Below are 23,113 nucleotides of genomic sequence, written 5' to 3'. Positions count from 1 at the left end.
TTATATTATTTTCATAGAGCGATTATATATGTAATATATATATATATATATATATATTAAAAAAAAATATATAATTTTTTTTTAAATATATATATATTTTTTAAAATATATATTTTTCTTAATGAACAAAAAAGAACGATAAAATATACGATATATGTACGTTAAAAACAGAACAGTAACAATATATTGACAAAAAATATCGTTTGTCTACGTCGCAAATATTAGTACAATCAAATATGTAGCGCTTTAATAAACGTGACAATATCACATACTTGATATTGGCAGCGCGTAAATTCTAGGAACAATCATTACTCGAAGATTTTTCAAACTACGAATGATTTTGATTTTTTTTGCTCCTTTGAACAGGGGAGTCTTCGAGTTTTTTCTTGTATCACATTTAATATTAATACTTACTGTTTAACGATTAGATCTTTGATAACACCATTAAGAGCTCGCTCCAAGTGCGAACCATCCCAATATATCTTCCCGCAATGTTCACAAATATAAAAGACTTGTACATTCTTCAGTACATTCAGTGGGACCTTATCGATTTGTATTCGCATTTGGTATCTCGTTGTGCACGTGGCAACGTCAATAGTGTCTGTGGATAAACGCCACGTGCGATGCTCGCTGTTTGTAAAATAATTGTTCGGATTCCGAACGAGTTCGAAATCGTCGCTCGAGCTATCGTCGTCAATGCTAGCTTTTCCTGCGCTGTCGATTTGATTGGGCAGCACTCGATAGTTGTTTTTTCTTATAATTTTCACGAAGCTAAATCGAAGGCAAAATCATTTTTATTATATCATATAAAAGTAACAAAGAAAAGATTGTAAAATAAAAGGAAAGATATATATAAAATAGTTTACCTTTGCACAAGATCATCCATTAATTGCTTCGGGACTTTAACGAATTCGTCGCAATTACATATTTGGCATCGACTGAAAATGTCATTCTGTGTGACAACTACACCGAAATAACGTAAGACTTCGCGTAATTGATTGTCAGGTGTGTCAGCCATTATCCTGTAGCAGTTTTCTAATGGCAGATACTGCTTGAACTGTAATATGCAATATGTAATAAAGTAAGAGTTACAACAGTTTAGTTTATAACAAATATATATTAAGCGGATCTTACTCTTTCGTAATTTTTATTACGTGTCAGCAGAATTCTGTTTTCACGCTTTGCCAATCTGGCGGAATCGTCGCCACCCTGATCGAATAAGACATGTACGCAGTCTACGCCGCACATCCGTAACTTACTGCTCAAACCTCCCAGCATCGAGTCACATACAACACGCCACATATGCGCGGCAATCGGGTCCCCCTGATATTGCCGTTGTACTTTGGGTTCCAAACTATACATCTTTTCAAACTTCCAATCCAGAAATCTATCGTGAACATCCTCTCGTCTACTAATCTGTTTGTCATGTCTATTATAATTGTCGCGTCTACCTTGATTACCATGTCTATTCGAGTGATCGTGTCTACTCGGGTGATCGTATCTGTTATGAGTCTCATAATTGTCGAATCCATTATAATTCTCGTGAACATATCTCTTTTGATTTTCGTGTCTTCCACCATTAGCCCCTCGCATCATACTGATGTGTGCGTGTCTGTTCTGATTATAATTATCATAATTGTCATATTTCCTTTGGTTATCGATTTTTGTGTCATTAGCTATCCGAATTATTCCGACACGCGCACATCTGTCCCGATTCTGATCATCATGATTGTCATATCTTTTTTGATTATCGTGTCTTCCATCATTAGCTATTCTAAGTATTCCAAGATGCGCAGATTTAGTCTGTTTATTGTGATGCCCTTGTTTGGCCGCAGGTTTGTATTTAAGCGGTTCGTATTTTGCTAAAGCTCTTGCGGTCATATGATAATTCTTGTTGTCTCTATCAGACGTTGTAGGATTTGAATACATAGGTTTCTGTAAAATGAAAATAGTTGGAAATTATCAAATAGATACATAATACATACATAAAGAATACATATCTATGTTAATATATATATACTGGAAACTCTCAATAGTGCGACTCAAAAAAAGTGCAATACATCCCTTCCATGCGCGCCAAGTCCTGCCTCCGTAACGTGAGTAGGGATAACGGCCCAGCAGCGTATCGGTTACACAAAACTGCAGACGCGGTACCTCCTCGCGTAAAAAACATATATATTCACGCTCACGCGTCTCGCGATATTACGTAATTCAATCATCGTATTCGTGCGTATTCATGTCATTGCGTTTTACATCTTTTATTAATAAGTACGAACTTTTTTTTGGTGCGTGGGCGAAATGATATATTGTCACGGCTCTGAACTCTACAGTAGAGGTAATCTTGTAAAAGTGCAGCAGAGCTCCATACGCTACGCTATTAAGAGTTTCCAGTGTATTTGGTATTTTTTGTTTATTGCAATATTAATAAAATTCTCTTCTCAAGAACTGAACTAAATTGATCTATAGAGTATATAAACTTATTTTGCTTAAAATTACTTCTAGAACATTTTCTAGAAGTTTGTCAGTTAAATCTGGGTCACCCTATATATGTATATATACAGTATGTTTGAAAAAATATTTATCCTCATATGAATAAATCACACAGTAGCTTCCAACATGTTATATTGAATTTATAGTAAAAAAAATTGAAATACAAAATATACAAATGTCTTTTTCCATTAACGAAAAAAAAACGCTGTTGTTTATTGCACATTGTATTGTGTCCATGTATAATGTATATGTAATATAATTTTCTGTAATTTATACCTTATGTATGGATTTATTTGTGTTAAGTTTTTTATGTGCTTGTGGAATATGCTGTATTTCAGCACAAATATCTTCAAATGGTATATCCATATCTGCCGAATAATCCGCTAATACCTTATATATTTCCAACAAACAATAAGCGTCCAATGCTGTCATATAAAATATATATGTTAATTATATATTAAATATATAATTATATGGAAATATATAATTTAAAAAAAAAGACCAACCAGCATATATTATTTGACTTTCCCTAAGAGGTCTTAACTCCCAATTTGAGAACTGATCAGACTTGTCCAATCTTTGTCCAAAACATAGTTCCACAAGTTTACTTAAACTCTTGCTTGTGAAGTTTGGGTCACCTTTGTATGGGAAAATAAAATTGTAATCTTCCGTTAATTTTCTCCACAAAATCATCAAATCGAGATATCCTTGGTTTTTTATGGATGATAATGCAGGTATACTACTGCGTATTACTGTTATGTCATGTGCTATTCCAAATCCTGAAAATTTACATTGTGATAGTTTTCATATTAACATTTATATTATTTCTCTAACATATAGTGATTTTAAGTGTGTAGTTTTTGAATGTAAAATATTAAGTAAAATATATACGTGCATGTGTGTATGTCGCACATAACTATATAAAATGTAGGCAACACTTTAATTAATTTTAAATACTAAAAGGCCACGTACCAATTTTAACAATATTTTTATTTCCGAATAACATAAGCCCAACTGCAGTCCAAAGTTCAGGTAATTTATTACCAAGAGTAGTCACATCCAGAATGTAAACATTATCCTCAGTAGCTATTTGTATAAGCGCTAGTTCTGGTTGTTTAGTTCCTGTGCACAAAAACATACATAAATAATTATTAAAATATATTATAAATTGTTTTAATTTTTTTTGTATTTCCAAGTTTTATTACCAAAACTAGGTTTCCATTCTAAATCAATTCCAACTACAGAAACATTTCTCAATCCATTATCAAGAAATTCTTCAAATAAGCGTCCATTATCCACTACATTAATAGATTCTCTTGGTAATTTTAAAACATGATAATTTATATTATCCTCAATTGGTTCCCAATTTTCTTCTCTACTTGTAGAAGCTCCATCATTTCCCCCTGCAAAGTATGATATTGTAGTAAAAAAAATGTCACAGCAGAAGAGTATTGGGTATGTACTTGAAATAATTCAGTGACAAGATTGATGTTTATAATACAAAAGTAACAATATTTTATGAATATTTTGAAAAGCAAATATAAAAATATTGATTATAGAGCATTACCTTGTGCACCTTCTTCGTTTTCCTCTTCTCCTTCTTCCGCATGCACAATCAACCATGGCCATTCCTCCTTAGGTATTCTATATTCCCTTGCCCAATATAACCCTTCTTGTGCATCATTGACATTAATTAACATAAGAAGTAATTCTTTTTGTAATTTAATGTCATCTCCTATTGCCTCTCTCACCATCTCTCTCCAACTAGCAACATCTGCAATAAAAGAAGCAATTAGATAAAAGATATCAATATATATTTTTATTCCCAAAGGTAATGACTGAATATTTACTTAAGCTACCATCCACATAACGTTTATGTATAAGAAACTGTAGTGCTCCCTCGTTTCGTTTTGTATTCAAATGTGGACATACATCAGGCGACAAATTGTATTGCTTTATTAAACGTGCAATAAGTTTAGTTATCGGACGAACTTGTGTTAATGATATTTTAACTTCTGGAATATCATTTTCACTAAAAAAATTTAATTCAGTGAAAATCTCAATTAACTTATCACAAGATTAAAATATCTTATATGTGAATAAATAGATATCACTCACTAAATAAATCGTTCCAATATCATTTGTACATTTTTTCCTGGTGCTATTAAGTTGTCTAAATAAGTTGTCAAGGCCTTTTGAACATCTTGGCAGTTAGCTAGAAATTCATCAACTACTTGTAACTTATTTTGTAATATAAGTGGTAATAACAATATTTCTGGATTCCAAAAATGACTCTGCAATTGTAACATTGCAGCATACTGTGCAGCCTCTTTATATTCTTTATCTCGTATCATTTCCTACAAATATAAAAGAAAAAATGTATGTATGTATACATATATATATATATATATATATATATAATATACACACGTACACACGCACGCACACGCACACACACAAAATATAGAATAAAAATTATTACATTTTTGATAACATACCTTTATTGCTGGTAGAAACATATCTTTATGTTCCACGAAATCATATATAGTAGATACTTTCTTAATTAATAGCATTTGTTTCATATGTTTCTGTTTTATTAATTTGAAGGTTGCTAGTTTCAAATCAGGAACAAGAAATTCCTTATAACCTTCTTTTCTTTCTTCTATCCAACTTGAAAATTCTTCTATCACTGTAATATGAACAAAATTATATTACAAAATCATTTAATTTCAAAAAGTATGTACAATACAAGTCACAAAATAGTTTAGTTGTAAAGAAATCTTAATCATCCTCTTTATATTTTAAAAAGCTCTGAAATATTGTTCTACTAACTATTCCAGAAAATAATTTGGTAATTATTTATAGAATATACCTCCTTGACTTTGATATATGTTGTAGAGATAAGGATAATTGACTTTGTTTCAATCTGCACTATCTCCTGCATATTGTTTTTGAAAGATACAATTAGTAAGCTCAAAATTATTGGAGGTGTATCCTAATGATACAAATAAAGAAATGTACTTCATTTATTTTCTATATTATTTCTGAATTAAAAAAACTATGGTTATGTACATTGCAAAAGGAAATTAATATAGTTATAGTTTGTAAAAAATAAAAACCTGCAAATGCAAGTGATTTGCTGTTTGTCATGTGATCAAAATCAGAGGTATTGACAAGGATTCTCAGTGTGCTGAGATATGGATTTGGTGCCGTTTCAAAGTAATCCGTTAATGTCTTGCTAACACCGTCGCATTTCTTCCCTACGATTAATTAAATTATCAATTAATACATGTGCGTTAAGTGATGAAACAAAATTTACATCGGAAAAAAATTGTGTGCTTACATAGTGCCCACATCCGATGCAGAGTGTCGAGCCATGCTTTCGTGGCATCGTCTATGGACGAGAAGAACAACAAATCCATGTCGATGGATATGACGGAGCTTCTCGCTTTCTGCAAAATTGGAATTTAAAATTTCTCGTCGATCAGTGCTATCGTGTCGCTCGAGGATATTGAGCCGGATATCGTTCTGATAACGCCCGAACAGTCCGACGACGACGGAAACGAAGGAACTCGCCGCAAGACTCTCGCGACGCACGAAACAGTGGAAGGACAGAAATCGTTCTCTGTCAACGTCACATTTCACAATAGCACCAACGAGAAAATAAACGTTGATAAAAATTGACCGGGACTTTACCTAGAACTCGTATCGTCTGAAGTTTGCGCCACTTTACTCGCCACAATAGTCATGAATTACAAGATAGAAGAGTAGATCGCGTACCGCGGACTCGTTTTATTACGTCATATTCTTATGGTGGCAAATCAAAAATTTATTCTCATTTAAATAACGCGTGACGCGTTTCTGTTACGTTTTTGTTTACGTTAATTGAAATTCAAGTTTATATATGTATATATACTTATTACTTTTGACAGTTGAACAAGGACGGAATACGATAGCAGTGTCATTCTATCTTTGTTGTGCATAGGAGTTGAAAAAAAGATAGAATAATCCATTGTATTATAGCGTTTTTGAATGAAGAATATAGATTAGCCGTTCTGTAAACTTATGACCAATCACAGCTATTTATCTAAAATCTAATGGATCCTAACCAATCATAGTCATTTCATTCTTTAGAGGAATGGCTATGATAGGTTAACCTAGAACGGGTTAATCTGTACCATTCGAAAACATTATTAGGCCGGATCTACAATAGTGTAGTAAGTCTTAAGGGTTGCTTTGCTGTGATTGGTTGGTTCCCAATGTCCAACAGTAACCCCAACCGCAACTGACCCGCAACCTATAGTGTAATCACGGCTTTACACTGTGTCATTCAGTGAACTTTTTGAAAAATCTACTATGTCAATATGGTTAATGGCGTTGCTTTGTGGCGGGAACCGCACGTGGCGGCACCACAGTAAGGTACGCGCCCGCTAGAAGTAAACGACTCCAATATGGCGAATGTGAGGGATAGTGATACGTCGTTGTGGCTACATAATAAACTCGGTACGTCAAACGATAGCTGGACCGGCAGCTCGATCTGCTCGCAGCTCAATGCCGAGGTATTGCGCAACATCAAGGATTGTTTTCCCGACCTGCAAACGCAGGTCAAGCTTAAACTACTCCTGTCATTCTTCCACATACCAAGACGCAATGTGGAAGAGGTAAGAGCGCGTTTGTTCTCATCTGATGTTTTCTTTCTGCCTTTCTTTCTTTTCCCCTTTCCCCTTTTTTTCTTTCATCAAAAAATTCATTCTCTCAAAGGACGACTCTTTGTAGGATATAGAAAAATTAATAACGCATTTCTAGTTTTTCAGCCTCGTTTATTTACCCGCTATTTGATTTGATTTTTTTTCTAACAATGCAATGTTTTTGAGACGCTTAGTAGATATAGAGAGTATCTAAATAAGATCATTCTTCGATTTGATAAGATGAATAAATTGTAATTGCTATATGAAACATCTAACATAATTTGATTTTTCTGAAAATTATATAATTTATAATGAACAAACGTAGCATTTTTTTTAATTCTCTTGTATAAAATCTTTTTTTATTAAAATTTTATTATTTGTATATTTTTATATAACAGTGGCGTGTGGAGTTGGAAGAGATTATTGAGGTTGCGTCTTTGGACAGTGAACTATGGGTATCGATGCTATCCGAAGCGATGAAAACTTTTCCATCAACTGGTTCTTTGAACACAGACATTACTGATCTAGATGAGCATAGGCCTATCTTTGGCGAACTGGTCAATGATCTTCGGAAACTTTTGAAAAAGCAAAATGATCCTGCTATGCTTCCCTTAGAATGTCATTACCTTAATAAGACTGCGTTGATCTCGGTAGTAGGTCAACAACCTACGCCGGTCAAACATTTTACTCTCAAGCGAAAACCCAAAAGTGCAGCCTTGAGAGTAGAGTTGCTTCAAAAAAGCACAGATGCTGCTAATAATCTCAAAAAGAGTGCAGCTCCCACCGTACCAGTAAGAAGCAGAGGCATGCCAAGAAAAATGACTGATACGAGTAAGTGTAAAATTATAAATGTATATAATTAGATTGTATTGTTGTCCAATATTATTGCGATATACATGATTGTATGTAAACTTTTTAGCTCCTTTAAAAGGGATCCCCAGCAGAGTGCCAACGAGTGGTTTTCGGTCTCCTTCACTTACGAGCACTTCTATGTCCAACAGAACATCGATTAGCAGTAGAATCCGAAAAGATGGTGGTATTAAATTACTCGATATTAATGAACAGCCTCTCGGATATGCACAAGCAAAAAAGAGGAAGAAGATGCTGGAATTGGAAGAGCAACAAAAGAAGGTTGCGGAAGCGCAAGCGGCCGCTGCAGCGGCAGCGGCTTCAGCAGTCACGCCAGTCGCGGAAACTCCGGCGACTCCGGAATACGCGCAAGGATTGACCTCGATAAATCCACCCGCTACACCGGTTGCACCAGTCGTGGTTACAGCGCAATCTTATGTCGCGCCTAGTACGCCAAGCAGCATTTCAGTTACGACTGCACCGCAAACACGTAAGATCGACATCATAAAAATTTTTAGGGATCGTGTTAATTTTTGTTTAAATTTTTATAAAGCATTTTATGTCATACAGCTACCACATTAACTACTCCCACAACGCCTGCTACTGTATTACCAGTAGTAGTTTCATCGACGGTGATAGCACCTGTGGAAAGTACACCTGTTGCTGTGCAAACAGTCAGACCAGCTCAGACAGTCACACAGATACGTATACAGACTACCGCGCAACCTAATGCGGCGGCTAATACAAGAAAGGGCCTATCTCTTACGGTAAGTTTATGCCATTTCATTGTGTGATCCTAAGTTTGTGCAAAATTTTTATTATATATTTTATATAACTATGTATTATTTTAATTAATGATATATATTATTTAAAATGATAAGATTATCATTATTGAATTATAGCGAGAGCAAATGTTGGAAGCGCAAGAAATGTTTAGAACTGCAAATAAAGTAACACGTCCAGAAAAAGCCCTCATCTTAGGTTTTATGGCTGGATCTAGGGGTATGTTTATTTTTTTTCTATATAGATTCTCTATATCTTTCTCTTTTACAAGTCATGTTATAATGCTATTGATTTTGTTTGCAGATAATCCTTGTCCAAAATTGGGCAATATAGTCACAGTGATGCTATCAGAGAACATAGAAGAAGTAACGCAGTCGGATGGAACAACCGTGCCGATGTTAGTAGAAACCCATTTCCAAATGAACTATACAAACGGCGAATGGAAGAGAATAAAAAAAAATCGACGTATTGTGACAGAGGAATCCACATCAGCGTCCACTCTCGCACCGAGTGCAACAGCAACGGCTTCCAATTGAAAGAACTTATTCAAATTGACATAATATGTTTGAGATTTATATATATATGAAAATATTATTTTGTGCAGTTTTTAAAAACTAATGCACATTGTGATCATTCGTCTTCTTAGTGGAACGAGACGTTGCTGAATTAAGAGCTGATTCATGTTTCATAAGGGCTAATATGGAATTGTTATCAAATTTCTTAACTATCTTGCATTTGTTTCATCCCTATCAAAGAAAATAATTCCTTCATTCTCTTGTATCAATTTTAAATCTTACTTTGAAATTTTAGTTAAACAGAAATAATTCATCAAAATCTTCCCTACCTTAATTGAATAGCATTTTTTGATGTTATGTGTGTTACATGTATGTTGTGCGTATGTGATGTGTTAACAATTATATGTATATTAATTTTTAATTATATAAATAAAAATTAATATATATATATATTATACATATATATAGAAACAGAGTTTGTGTGTGTGTGTTGTGTATATTTATGTATACACATGTGTGAATAATCTAACGTTTTTCTGCATCTGTATTGAAATCTTTATATTACATATACAGAGAGATATACTTACATATTATATAAATGTGTGTGCACACACACACACACACACACACATTCATTTAATAAGAATGACCACAAGATTCTTATAATGTTGTTATTTCAATAAACATGATTATATTATGTGCTTTGTATGTGTGCCAATTATAGATATATATATTTTTTTATATAATTCACATTATGTATTTGATAAACATTGTAGATTGTACTCGAGCTAATAGCATTGCTCTTTTCAATCACTTTGCACACATGTTTATGCAATAATTCTTTCTAAAAAGTACATTTTTCAAATTGTAAACTAATTTCTATTTTGAGTAAGTGTTGCCAACTTTTGTCTTTCTAATTTTATAATTATTTCTATGCGTTGACGAACGTAATTATTTCATATGTTACTTTAATATTGATCGTAACATTTAACATATAAACATGATAAAATTTGTAGAAAATTTTTTTTTTTTTATATTCTTGCATATCAAAGTATTTCATAACCTTTTTATCATCTTTTACTCCACGCGGAATTGCTGCTTGTAGAATACGCACTTTTAAAAAAAAGGGGCGAATAAAGTTGGCGAAACTTACTTGTATTTGCAGCACAAGATTTTTCTTCGACTCTACGATTCTATAACTCTACAAATTCTATAGTTATATCACAAGCTTTATATTCTTTGATCTTACAATGTTTCGATTACTCGCTCCACTGTACCTACAAGGCAGAAAATTGGTAAGCATTACCAAATCCGTATATATTCTCTCGTGATTCTGATTAAAATTACATATTTATGCATTTTGCCGATTCATTGCATGCAAACATGGTTATAATACAAGTTATACATCTCGATATAAGTGTAAAGTACATTTTATAAGTATTAATTCATGACAACATTCAAGAATTAGAATTCATACATACACACATAAAATAATAATAATTTATAATTATATTTATTTATATCATACATTATTTTGGTCATATATACATATTTGAAGAAGTAAAAATGTATAGATATACTAGATATATGTATCAGATTATACACATATAAAGAATGTAAAAATTATAAACAAATTTGAATTTTGTCACGAATCATCTAAACAGACTTAATTCTTGCCTTTTATTAATTAATATGAATATATTTACAGCTTGTCACTGCAACTGGATCATTGGCAAAAACAAATAACACACTGGTGGCAGAATGTACTCGTAATTTTACAGTGAGTTCAAAGTTGCTTAGCAATTGGCCACAAATTCAGAAACCTGCCCCAGAGTTTTCTGGCACCGCAGTAGTTAAAGGTGACTTTAAGGAAATTAAATTGAGCGACTACAAGGGGAAATATGTTGTTCTCTTTTTCTACCCATTGGACTTGTAAGTAGTTTTATTTAAATTATTTTTTAAACTGTTTTTGTAATTATCTATAATATGTATAATCTTTACATCTTATTTGTAGCACATTTGTTTGCCCAACAGAAATTATAGCATTTAGTGAAAGAATCTCAGAATTTGAGGCATTAAATACACAAGTAATTGGAGTTTCAACAGATTCGCATTTTAGCCATTTGGCATGGATTAATACTCCTAGAAAACAAGGTGGCCTTGGAGGAGACTTAGGTTATCCTCTTTTAAGTGATTTTAATAAGGAAACATCAAGTAAATACAATGTTCTATTACAAGATTTGGGAATTGCGCTTAGAGGTCTCTTTGTCATAGACAAGGAGGGAATTCTTCGACAGTTTAGCGTCAATGATCTTCCAGTTGGTAGAAGCATTGATGAGACATTGAGATTAATCAAAGCTTTTCAATTTGTTGAGAAGCATGGAGAAGTGTGTCCTGCAAACTGGCAGCCAGATTCCAAAACTATCAAACCAAATCCAAAAGACAGCAAAGAGTATTTTGATTCAGTTAATTAATTTAGGTAATACATTTAATGATTTCTTTAAAGGGCAGGCATATGTACGATATAATAGATTATATTGTAATTTAATATGATATAGCTATAGTATGTGTAACAAAGATGATTAATATTTTAATTGCTTATATAAAATGAACAAAACCAAAAAACATCAAAATCTAATATCGTATTTATATGCTCCTTTCATGCACATTCTATGCTTATATTTTTGTATGAATTTATGTGTGAAGGACTTAAGAGAAATCGTATTCAGGTGTTATAGATAATTTATAGCAAACGCCGAATGTAAAAAAAAAAGAATAATTCTCTTGAATTGATTAAGTTAGTTAATTGTTATTGTTTAATTAATTTTTTTTCGGGTTTTGGAATGTTTTGTGTCGAATCTTTTTTTCGTTCTTGTGATTGTAATCGATAAATACAATCACCAATTGTAAATATATTCTTGAAAGTTGCCATTTATATTTTTTATTTAGATATATTTTAGATTATTTTTTTTCTTCATCTAGCACTTAACAACTTGATTTATTCGAAGAATTATTATATATAATTTTAGATGCAATTGAAAATTGAGATAAAATTCTTTGTATTTTTGTATGATTTTATTTGAATTATTAGAATTATTAATAAATCTCACTTTTTCGCTTAGTACAGGAATTTTGAATTTTATATATATATATAAATTAATTAATAATATTATACATATACTTTGTGGTTTTGACAATGAAAAAAAAAAATCTGAAATTATGCTGAAATGTATGTGTGTGTATACACTTTAAGAAATAATAATTATACAGATTAATAAAACAAATCTTTAATTTTATGATATACACAACTTAAATTGTCAATTTATATATTTTTTTTAATCTAGGCTACAAAGTATAGATATAATGTCGTAATGATAACTCAATTTTGTGTGTTTACACACATAGACATAATAAATAGGGACATATTTGAATCATAGATGGCATCCTGCATTTCAATCTTTCGTTACACATATGAAGAGAATGTACTTGAATTTTTACATAAATAATTTTTACAAAAATATCTTATTTTTATGATATAAAATGTCCAATAAATATTTGTATTATTTTTTGCATAAATTATTTCTCAGCGATGGGAGGGGGATTGTTCAATTCACGCTAAAATGTGACAGCGTAGAATATGAGCAATTAGCATGGTTGCTAAAATTACGTTGTAACACGAGAGCGTATATGCGCGGATGCCATAAGATAATTAGAACGCAGCGTGAGAGGTAGATGACGGAATTAAAAGCCGTTACAATGTCAGCAGGCAGGTAAGCTGGCAGGTGCGCCGTTGGCGCATGCTGCCGCTTCTAAAAGCTGCTCATGATAAATTTAGTAGAGCGAGCTTATTATTTCGCGAGGAGGAGAAGAGGATATACACGCGTCTCGGGGCACCACGGCGGCTCGGGGAACGCCCCGGGAGGAAGGGATAAAGTAACCAGAGATGAGAGCCTCGGGAAGCAAAGAGTCGGGGCGCATCGCGCAAGAAGGGAGATCGCGAGAGGGAGAAAAACTGCTGAAAAGCGACGCCTGAGATAAACGGCTCATCCTCCATTCCCTGCGCCCCGGCCAAATCCAATCCTGGTGCGCCATCCTCGCGCTCGCTTGAAAATCTCGAGACTAATCACATTCGCGTCACCGTGTAGCGTGTTCGCGTCTCGCGGTACCGCCGTGTGCCGACAAATTGTATGTCGCAGCGACGCGGCTTCATTATCGTCGCAAAGCGTAAAATAGGAGGAAAAGGAATTCTCCGGTGATACAGAGATGCAGGGTTTACTTGAGTAAAATGGAAAATGGAATCTCTTTTTACTTTCACGTATGCATTTGTTCTTATCATTTTTGTAAATATATTGTAAAAGCGATATCTTGACAGAGATATCGGGAAGTTAAGATAGAAATAAATGCACGCGCGATTGTGAGTTTTTTTATTTCTATTTTTATTTTTATTACTTACTTTAAGAAGCAAATTTGAGCATTAATTTTTCGATTTATAGATTTCATTAGTATTTACATTAATATATGTTAAAAGGATTTCGAATCAAAGGCGATATTACCCGTAGTTTTCTGAAATAATTTGCTTTGTAGTCACGGAGCAAGAGAGATTGCAACCATAATTGTTCAATTCACTATTATATTTTGCCGATTAAGTGGTCAGATTATATCGGTATTATATTGCAGAGTCTAATCGAGGGATTTCTTGTCCATCGCCCTCGGTTTACGGTTCTTCTATTGTGGGACAGTCAAGCGTGTAACAGTAAGGTTTCGGGTCCTAATTGTGCCTGCGCTCTATGATCTTGGCAAGTGCTATACTAATTTTTATTTTATCGAAAAATGTTAGCTTTTAATTATAACGATGAATAAAATTTATTAAAGCCGATAGTTTCTCTTAAGGTCTCACATATAAAAAAAAATCATGTAATTAAATTAGATTAATATATAATAATAATTATACACATACGGCTGTATTTTTATTATTTTTAGAGATTCTTGTTGAATTTACATATATATTTATGGCAAAATTTTATGTAGCAAATTTTCATTATATAGTAATGATTCTTATATATGATTTTTTTCTCTTTAAAGAATCTTTATTATTGACGCATTGGACACATCTTCAGCACTTTAAGTAGGATAGAAAGTTGGCGTCGTTTGAATATAACTCATTTCCAATCCCTCTTCCGCTCTCACCCGTCTCTTCAAGACGCCTAATAATCTTCCTACGCGACTGCTCGCGAAAGGAACATTTTCTTAAAGGAGCATTCAAGGCGCGCCTTGATGACGGCTATAGGTGGATATTATAGTAGCGGGGCTTACCCTCTTGGTGGTTTGCTACTTCCAGGAGGGAATAAGATGAGTAAAGGAGGAGCAAAACTCGTGGGGTACGAGGGCTTTGAAGCGAGAAGACACGACGAAAGAGAGAGAAAACGGAAGGGGAAGGGGAAAACCAGAAGAGGATGCACAGGATGACAGCAGGGTGAAACGGGGCAAGGGTGAGGGGGCCGGAGGCGTGCATCCATCCATATCCATCCCGGGGTGGCTACTGGGACTTTGATTACTTGTTTTAATCTTCCGACTGCCGACTGGGCGAGCATCTGTCACTCAAAATCCGTAATTGCGCGCGGAACCACCCCTTCGCCGCGCCGGTCCACCGCCAGGGTTTTGCCTCCCCCTTCCCCCTTCCCCCTTTGCTCTTTCTCTCTTTGTCTTTCTGTGTATTGCTATTACTTCCTTATTGGTCGTTTAGCACTTTCGTTCAACCGCGAACCACCGCCGATCGCACAGACTGCGCTTTGATAATCACGACGCTGCGCTCAGCAACTTGCAATCAGCTGGGATTTAAAGCCGGGCATTCCGTTTTTGTAAGGCGTCTTTTAGTCGAGCGACTCTCGTGATGCATAGGTAACGATAAAAGTACTTGCTATTTTTTTCAACAGTTTGTGTAGTTTTACGTTTGTGTAGTTAACGTTCTTTACGATTCTACGTTCGATTTATTCTTAAACGGAAATGTAAAGAAAGATATATATATATATTTTTAGAATTTGCATATTACATAGGAAATGTGAAATTAGAGCAGCTTCAGAAGGTAAACATTTTTATTTAACTTTATTTATATTCAGTTTAAGGTAAGAGACTTATGTTGAAACGGTTTGAAAAGATAAGAAAAATAAATACACATTTGCTAGCTCTTATATATAATTTGAATACAAGCAACAGTCACTCCTGCACTGTGTTTGTATTGAATATATATAGTCGGGGGTGAGTATTAAACGAACAAGCCCCTAGCGTGTCTGTCCCCGACAATCTATCACCTTTTGTATATAATACACGGCTCGCGCTGGTTGCTCATCAGTTTGATGAAAAGATATTTCCGACACGCTATTGCGTTATGCAAATGCTTTAATTGTAGGAAATTCTATAAGCACAAAAGCCAATTATATCTCTACATGCACTAACGTTAACCCTTAACCACACTATAATGAAATGAAAGTCAATAGCAGCTCATCTCTGATATATTATTTAAAATATCGTATGATTTTTGGTTCTCGCTTACTTTACAATTTTTATTAAAATTTTGAAAAACTTTTTTTATTTCCAATTTATTAATAATTATTAAATTATTTAAAATATAATATATATATATATATATTTAATATTTATATTTAAATATATATATATTTGAATACTTTATATTTTTATAGAGTACGTAATTATAGAAAATATTTGGCATTTGTTTGATTTTTTTTAGAATTTTCTTAGAGCCTTATGGCTCTCTATCGCGTCTATTCTATTCACTTGCTCGTGCTCCTCAGGGTTAACTGAGATTGATGCGATTATATCTATTAGTTTCTCGGATAATATCCTTGCAGATGTACGCTCGCGTAATCTCGACGATTCCGATCATTCTAAGCGAGAAATAAGACGCAGGTCACGCAGCGCGCGGTCTCTCGATAGGATTTCTGCTGCTTTTGCTTCTCTAATTGTTGGAGTCACTCGTTCTCTTTCAAAAGGAACAGATGCACTAGGCTGTATTGAAGGATGACTCTATCAGGGATCCAGGGGGGGTCCCGGTACTCGTCTCTTGGGGTTATTTTCAGTCGATTATCCCTAGAACGCCGGGGTCAACGTTGTGCTTTAGAAAGCGAAAGCGCAAGAGAGCAGACGACGAGTCTATTAGCGCAGAGAAAGGCCGCGCATTTGCGCACGTCAGTTCTTTGGAGAATTAATTTGAGTATTCAAGAAATATAATACATACAGGCTGTGCCTCAACTCTTTCACATTTTTTTTTTTTTTTTTTTATTTTTTTTTGTGTTTTCGATATATGTTTCTTGTTTTATATTTTTTTATAAAAGTGTATAACATATTGTACGTAATATTACATAAATTAAATATATAATGGTATAAAAAAAGAAATTGAAAAAAAGAACATTAAAATAATATTTATAAATAAAGAGATAAATATTGTAATAAAAAGATGTTAAAATTTAAATTACACGTTTTTATCACGAAGATCTTTATGCGTATTCGAAAATAATCATTAACCGCTACGTTATATACTGTTTCAGATAATACGTCGCTTTAGAATATTCAAAAGGCTGCTACTTCAATTAAGGGACTCGGTTTAACATGAAAGTACTGCATGCGCGCGGAGGGAGAGCGGTTGTATCTTATCTCTCGCATTTAATCATCATCGGGCTAGTCCCAACCCCGACGACACTCCTAAGCTTCAGTAATTACTTAGATGGACGCTTCGAAATCTTTGGCAGATCTGTAACGCGAAACAAACGGCCGGATGATTCCGACGATTATATTTAAACTCTTCCTCAGCGCTACGGGACTCCACGAGAGTTTTAAATTCGCATCAGCATTCAAAGGTAAATAAATATCAAAATATATGTAGAAAAATAATTACAGTTTATTATTAAAGTATTAATAAGAAAGTGTGTGGGCTCTTTTAGTTTAAGTGACTTTTAAATAAATTATGTAAAGTTGCTTGTGACCCACATTTGAATCCTTTATTTCTTGTTTTCTTAAAAAAACTTGTGACAAACACGTTTATTTTTTAGAATTTTTTTAGTCATAAGTTTATATAACATTTAGTACCGACAAGGAGAGAAGAGAAATTGAAATTATTAATTGAGCTTTTATGTGAACATTTAATTATTCTGATAGTAAAATGAGTAAACTATTTTTTCATATATATATATATATATATATATATATATATATATATATAAATAAATAATTTGAACTGAGATAATTGTCGTAACACGAGCGATTAGTTAACGATTGACGCGAATGGAAGCGATGTTCGCCGTTCGATAAAAAGGAGGTTGATCGAGAGGTGGACTGATAGATAAGTAGGCAAGGGTATCTGTCTATTAGCCCTCCACCCTGATAACGGAGTTGCTGCTGATCCCTCCTCCGGTCCCCGGGCGAGTGCTTCGTTAATTAATCTGGCAGCAACGGACTCGGCAGCTCAAAGGCACCCTTTTTCGCCCAGATTCATCCATCCATTTACCGATGGGCCTGTATCCGCGAATGTACAGACGTTTTCTTTCTCATTCTTTCTTTATCCAGTTATCTCTCTCGTTTTCGAGATAAAAATGACAAAGAGCGAGAATTAAACGATCATAACTCGTATGATTTAAGCTTAGTAAGAATAAGGTGATACAAAGATGAAATGAAAATCAGGCTGAATGCAACAGTAATTATTTCAAGATAGTATTTATTTATTTGCATTCTTTTAATCTGATCAAATCTAATTCTTTTCTATATATTTTTTTTTTATAAAAAAGATTACTTATCAGAAACTTTTTAGCTATAAATTAATAAAGGTTTTTAAAAATCATGTATTAACAAAATATTTCTTGTAACACGTACACTCATATATTTAAAAAGATAATCAGTGACATAAATTCTATGGATCACAAAACTTATTCAAACAGCTGATTGTGTCTCATTGTCAGACTGATTATTCATATTTATCCTTGTATTCTGTATTGTGGAGTAATAATATGATCAGTCACAGTACTTAATTATTGTAATATGAGCATTGTAGGCCTTGCGTACATGCAATAGAAGCGGATAGACATGCATTGTGCGTTGCAGGTATTATGTTACTTGTTACAACGTTAGGCATTTATCTTGATAATTACTGTTTCTCAAGTATTTGCGCTATGATACAAGACTATTACATTTAAATGTAATGTAACTTCGTGCGCAAGCAAAAAAAATGAGTATTTTGCGTGTTAATGTATTGAATAAATTAAACTTGTAATTAATTTACGTTAAATTAATTTTGGAATAATTATTTTCTTTATAAGAGTTAAACATATCTTGTTAAAATAATTAAATATTTTAATTTAAATATATAATTAAAATATATTTTTCTTAATATATAGCCATCAAATTATCAATACTTTTATTTATGCTAAATGATTATTTTTTTGCGACACAAAATATCCAAGTTAAAAAAAAAATTATTTCTATCTAACAATAAATTTTACTGTAAAACCATGCAAGATGCATGTCACATAAATAGATAAATAAGCAAATTATTAATTATATTATTAAATGAACGAATGTCCAGAATATTATCTTTAGCTATTTAACACGATGTAATTAAGTCGTATTCAGGATCGGTATCTTGACGCTAACCGGCGGAAATCAGTAATCACGCTCACGTTTGCCGCAATTTGCATTTCCGATAAACGCAAGAGTGGGCACATCGCGAAGTCGAATTCAGCATCGGGAAATCCGACGCTTGAGCAGGTCTGGAAAGAGATAAAAGGGGCAAGAGACGAGGGTGGCCGTACCCACCGTATACTCGCGCTGCCAGATCGAATTGCTTTTCCAGCGGACGGACGGTCGCGAGATATCGAATGCGCGTGAATGTACGAATACTTGGTATATACTACCTACCTATACCTACATGTGTATGTATATGTAAGCGTAACGTTAACGTGTTACGGACCGGAGGAACCGCGCGATGCGTGTAGGGCGCGGCGCGCACCGGCATAAAAGAGCAAGCGAAAAAGGGAGCCTCTTTTTAATCTAGCGACGATTCGCAACCCCCGGCTCCTTTTATAGTTACGTGCTTAGTGCTTATACCCATTGACTCTCTTTCTCTCTCTCTTTCTCTCTCTCTCCCTTCCTCCTTTTCTTTCGCCCTCTTTGTCACCGCGTCAGACCTCGTATTCTCTACCCCGAGACGAATTCTATCGTCGGCTTCGAGAACTACTTCCACCCCGAATGCGGACATTGAAAACCGCGCGTGTGTTCAACTTAATGTTAGAAATTAGAAAATCGGAAAGATAACGATCGATGTTAGCGATTTAATAATCATTTTTTAAAGATATATGTTGATTTTTTCTCCGCAATGAGATGTACTTTCGTATTTTGCAGTTTTACAGAGTGATTTCGAGAGGACTCGTACAAAGAAAAAAACATTTCTAATATGACTCTAATGAGATATTGATTTCCAAGGAGTTTAGTATAATCTCGAGACATTACACATATTTGGCATAAAGAATGCCATGACAAAATAAAACATAAGATTGCGAGGGACGATTAGGGATACATGGGCAAAAGTTTCCTTTCCAACATGGATACATTTTACGGAGTACCATAAATATTAATATAACCCTCGGAGGAAGTCCCAATGGAGTACAAAACGTACTTTGACATTCATTTTCCTGTTACTGCATGTGTATAAAAATGTTGCCCTAAAAATTTATCGTAGTAAATTTTACGATATCTGTGGAAAACAAATCGCGATTTTTCCAACATTTTTCCATAATTTTTATCAAATGATAATTTATATTATTATTATACATAAACATATATTTTTATGTACAATACATATAATAACTGAATAATTGAAAATGTTCAATATATATATATAGAAGAATTTGATCATATATAAAAATATATTCAAAAGAAGTTAAATAATCAGAATTAAAATAATTATAAATCTTAAAAAAATACATTTATTTTTATATTTTTATCCACAAGATAAAATAGATTACAGAGAAAAAGTTGATTGATGGGAGAGCGAAGGTTATCTTATCGAGATCTCCCAACTGCAATTTTGCTGCATTCTCTGGGGATTAGTAATTCGATGAAAATCGAGAGTTCAATGCATTTATTCATTCATTTCTACGTTTATCGTTTCCTTTTACGGAAGATCACGTGTATGTGTGTGTGCGTGCGGTTAACGAGCTTCGGATCGCGAACGTCGGGTTCTTCGGGGTGTGGCTTATGCTATCGTGCGTTTTGTCGTGCACACCCGCGGCATCAACGATAGATTCTTCCAAAAAATTATTCCATTAGAGTAATTATCCGGCCTCGAGGCTTCTTTACGGGCAGGTAATAACGGTCACGAAACGATCGCGGGCGCGATAATGGGGCGCGATAAATCGACCGTACGCTCACCCTCTCACTCGTCGAGAGACGTCATCTGTGCGGTGGTCGTTCACGTTGTTTCGTGTCGCTACAGCTGTCGCAAAGTCATCGCGTTATCTCTGTGCACGGTAATTAACTCGATTAGTTGATCGACGAGGTTGCGAGCAAATTAAACGACCTTCTGCGGTAGACGCGACAATTAATTTCTTATCAATCTACATCTCTTATTGGGGTAATTTAAGTTACGTACAAAGATGGACATTTTTAGAATTCATAGATCATTGTAAGGTTTCTATATAATATCGATGATTTACAAAAAGGGACATAGCTTGAAATGATTATTTTTATCGATTTCAACAACTTTTAGATTGATGTGATTCGTTAAAATTAATTTCTTCGAAAATATAAATTTGAAATAATTTGAACGTTTTATCTCTACTCTCTTATTAGATTTTCAGATGGAAAAAATCTGTCTATACTTGAAAGAGAGATCGAGATGATTGATATCAATTGTTATCATATAAAAATAAATCTTGGATAAACTTTACTCTCAATTAATGATGTAATAATACATATTTCATTTCTGTAAAAAATATGTGAATCTTTATATGCTGATATTTCACTGCTATTAATTAGAGACAATCGCGATATAAGAATACAAAAAACTCATCGGTTCCAGCAAATTTTGTGAATTCAGTGATGTAATATGATCGTCACTTACGGACCCTTAAGAGGACGCGAGTTCTGTGTCTGTTGTCATCCCCTTACGTGTTAAATTACTTTGGGACACGATACGATAGGAAAAGGGAGGGGAGGCGTGGTGGCGCGAAAGGACTGCAACTCGACTCCGGATTGTCAGCGACAATGAGCTGGTAAACTTTTGATCCTCGACAAACACGATTTCGATATGCTTTTAAAAACCAGAAAATCTCTCTTCAAAAGGGAGTAACACGACGAGGGTCAAGCTAATCGGTGCATACATGCCACGCTTCAAAAAATGCAGCTTTAGATAATAAGCTTTAGGCAAATTAAGAAATATTGGAGCATTTTAAATCATTGTTAAATTATTTCAAATCGGTAAAATATCAGAATGATAATTGCTGTTTTTTTTCTACCAATAATATCTTGAATTTTAATTCTAAATTTTTTAATTTTTTTATCTTGCTTGTATATACTTTTATACAATGTATATACATACATACATATATTTTTTTTTAATACATTAATATACTTGTTAAGTAATTATTTTATTTTAATATACTTTTTATCAACATATAATGATTTTTATTATTTCGCTATATTTCTTTTTTGGTTTATTATTTTTTTTGTTAATCTTATTATTCTTAATATTACAATTTTACATATGAAAATTATTATTGGTTATTAAAAATATTCTACTGTAATAATTTTGTGGCCACAAAATTTTAGTTGAATTTATTTTCGAAAATGAACCGCGGTGCTGGTCAATCATTAAACAATGTAGCAAATGTAGTAAAAAAATTTCTTACTGATTTTATAAATCAATGCTCAATACTTTGAAAAATTTAATATAATGGATTTCTCTGAATATTATATACTCTGTCCGGTGAAAAACCTAATTGTTTTTCAAATTAATATCATAAAGCGAATTTTCGAATATTAACAAATTTCTTTATATAAATAATTATACAGAATAATGTGTGCCTTTTTTATTCATATAAGTAATTTTGTAGATATGTAAGCTTTATAAACATATAAGTGTAAAACGCATAAATAACTGTTTATTTAGTTTGAAAATTAATTTATACAATTCGTCAGGAAATTGCGGCAGTATCCTTAGGGATATTGCCATAATAGTCTTGACATAGTAGAACGCGTAACTTTCAGATTAAGCTACAAGAATATGTATAGGAAAATATAGAGAACATTTTGATGACGTAGTTAGTTTTTATTATTAAAAACTAACTAAACAATTTCTTATGCATTTTATACTTACATGTTTATAAATGATATTTATTTTTCTATATATTTATGTAAAGAAATTTGTCAATATGAGAAAATTCACTTTATGATATGAAATTGAAAATCATCAGGTTTTTCTGCCAAACCCTGTATATCTTTCCCTCTCTATTTGAGTGCGTATGTGTGTGTGTGTGTGTGTGTGTGTCTGTGTGTGTGCGCGCAGTTTCGACATGTTTCTATAACGAGACGTTCCCTTTTTTTATTACACGGATGTACGTATGTAGAGCTTTTTTGCTATCGGTTCTCCGTTTCCGAACAACAAAAGGTCTTGCGAAAATGTTTGCAGATAGTCTTTCTGCCGAAATATATTTTTGTGTATGGTCGTCTTCGTATGTAGCCATTAGATTTGACGCAATCTTGGAAATGGATCAAACTTACACGATA

The 23,113-nt window shown here is 33.4% G+C and overlaps 3 protein-coding genes across 4 annotated transcripts; 2 read left to right on the top strand and 1 right to left on the bottom strand.

Moving 5' to 3' along the window:
• Positions 1-196: 196 nt before the first annotated feature.
• On the bottom strand, positions 197-6,223 carry Nbr (exonuclease mut-7 homolog). Its single transcript, XM_072899414.1, has 13 exons — positions 5,834-6,223; positions 5,610-5,750; positions 4,989-5,179; positions 4,609-4,847; positions 4,341-4,522; positions 4,058-4,264; positions 3,696-3,893; positions 3,463-3,612; positions 2,997-3,269; positions 2,767-2,915; positions 1,135-1,935; positions 867-1,057; positions 197-771 (listed from the first exon to the last, which is right to left on the bottom strand). The coding sequence occupies exons 1-13, from the start codon at positions 5,910-5,912 to the stop codon at positions 411-413; spliced, it is 3,162 nt and encodes a 1,053-aa protein (XP_072755515.1). The 5' UTR covers positions 5,913-6,223; the 3' UTR covers positions 197-410.
• A 626-nt stretch (positions 6,224-6,849) lies between these two features.
• Nelf-a (Negative elongation factor A) lies at positions 6,850-9,526 on the top strand. Its single transcript, XM_072899530.1, has 6 exons — positions 6,850-7,151; positions 7,577-8,009; positions 8,098-8,517; positions 8,598-8,794; positions 8,930-9,029; positions 9,114-9,526. Exons 1-6 carry the CDS (start codon positions 6,942-6,944, stop codon positions 9,344-9,346), a joined length of 1,593 nt encoding a protein of 530 aa, XP_072755631.1. The 5' UTR covers positions 6,850-6,941; the 3' UTR covers positions 9,347-9,526.
• A 584-nt stretch (positions 9,527-10,110) lies between these two features.
• Tpx-3 (thioredoxin peroxidase 3) lies at positions 10,111-12,371 on the top strand. Of its 2 annotated transcripts, XM_072899552.1 has the most exons (4): positions 10,111-10,213; positions 10,491-10,620; positions 11,034-11,257; positions 11,340-12,371. In XM_072899552.1, the coding sequence occupies exons 2-4, from the start codon at positions 10,576-10,578 to the stop codon at positions 11,797-11,799; spliced, it is 729 nt and encodes a 242-aa protein (XP_072755653.1). In that variant the 5' UTR covers positions 10,111-10,213; positions 10,491-10,575; the 3' UTR covers positions 11,800-12,371. The 2 variants fall into 2 exon arrangements, with proteins under 2 accessions (XP_072755653.1, XP_072755644.1); XM_072899543.1 differs by lacking the exon at positions 10,111-10,213 and having other exon boundaries at positions 10,380-10,620.
• The last annotated feature ends 10,742 nt before the right edge of the window (positions 12,372-23,113 follow it).

Source organism: Anoplolepis gracilipes, chromosome 1 (assembly GCF_047496725.1).
Source record: "Anoplolepis gracilipes chromosome 1, ASM4749672v1, whole genome shotgun sequence".
Lineage (NCBI taxonomy): Eukaryota > Metazoa > Arthropoda > Insecta > Hymenoptera > Formicidae > Anoplolepis > Anoplolepis gracilipes.
This window is presented reverse-complemented; position numbering and strand designations above follow the sequence as displayed.

What these genes read in the sequence shown, in the direction of transcription:
- Nelf-a (XM_072899530.1), top strand. Translation starts at nt 6,942, where the DNA reads ATGGCGAATGTGAGGGATAGTGATACGTCGTTGTGGCTACATAATAAA. An exon ending in GAAAGGGCCTATCTCTTACG is followed by an intron (nt 8,795 to 8,929) that starts GTAAGTTTATGC and finishes ATTGAATTATAG; the next exon opens with CGAGAGCAAATGTTGGAAGC. An exon ending in TTTTATGGCTGGATCTAGGG is followed by an intron (nt 9,030 to 9,113) that starts GTATGTTTATTT and finishes TTTTGTTTGCAG; the next exon opens with ATAATCCTTGTCCAAAATTG.
- Nbr (XM_072899414.1), bottom strand. Translation starts at nt 5,912, where the DNA reads ATGGATTTGTTGTTCTTCTCGTCCATAGACGATGCCACGAAAGCATGG. An exon ending in TTATGTGGATGGTAGCTTAA is followed by an intron (nt 4,265 to 4,340) that starts GTAAATATTCAG and finishes CTTTTATTGCAG; the next exon opens with ATGTTGCTAGTTGGAGAGAG. An exon ending in ATGGATGATCTTGTGCAAAG is followed by an intron (nt 772 to 866) that starts GTAAACTATTTT and finishes CCTTCGATTTAG; the next exon opens with CTTCGTGAAAATTATAAGAA.
- Tpx-3 (XM_072899552.1), top strand. Translation starts at nt 10,576, where the DNA reads ATGTTTCGATTACTCGCTCCACTGTACCTACAAGGCAGAAAATTG. An exon ending in ACCTACAAGGCAGAAAATTG is followed by an intron (nt 10,621 to 11,033) that starts GTAAGCATTACC and finishes ATATATTTACAG; the next exon opens with CTTGTCACTGCAACTGGATC. An exon ending in TTTTTCTACCCATTGGACTT is followed by an intron (nt 11,258 to 11,339) that starts GTAAGTAGTTTT and finishes TCTTATTTGTAG; the next exon opens with CACATTTGTTTGCCCAACAG.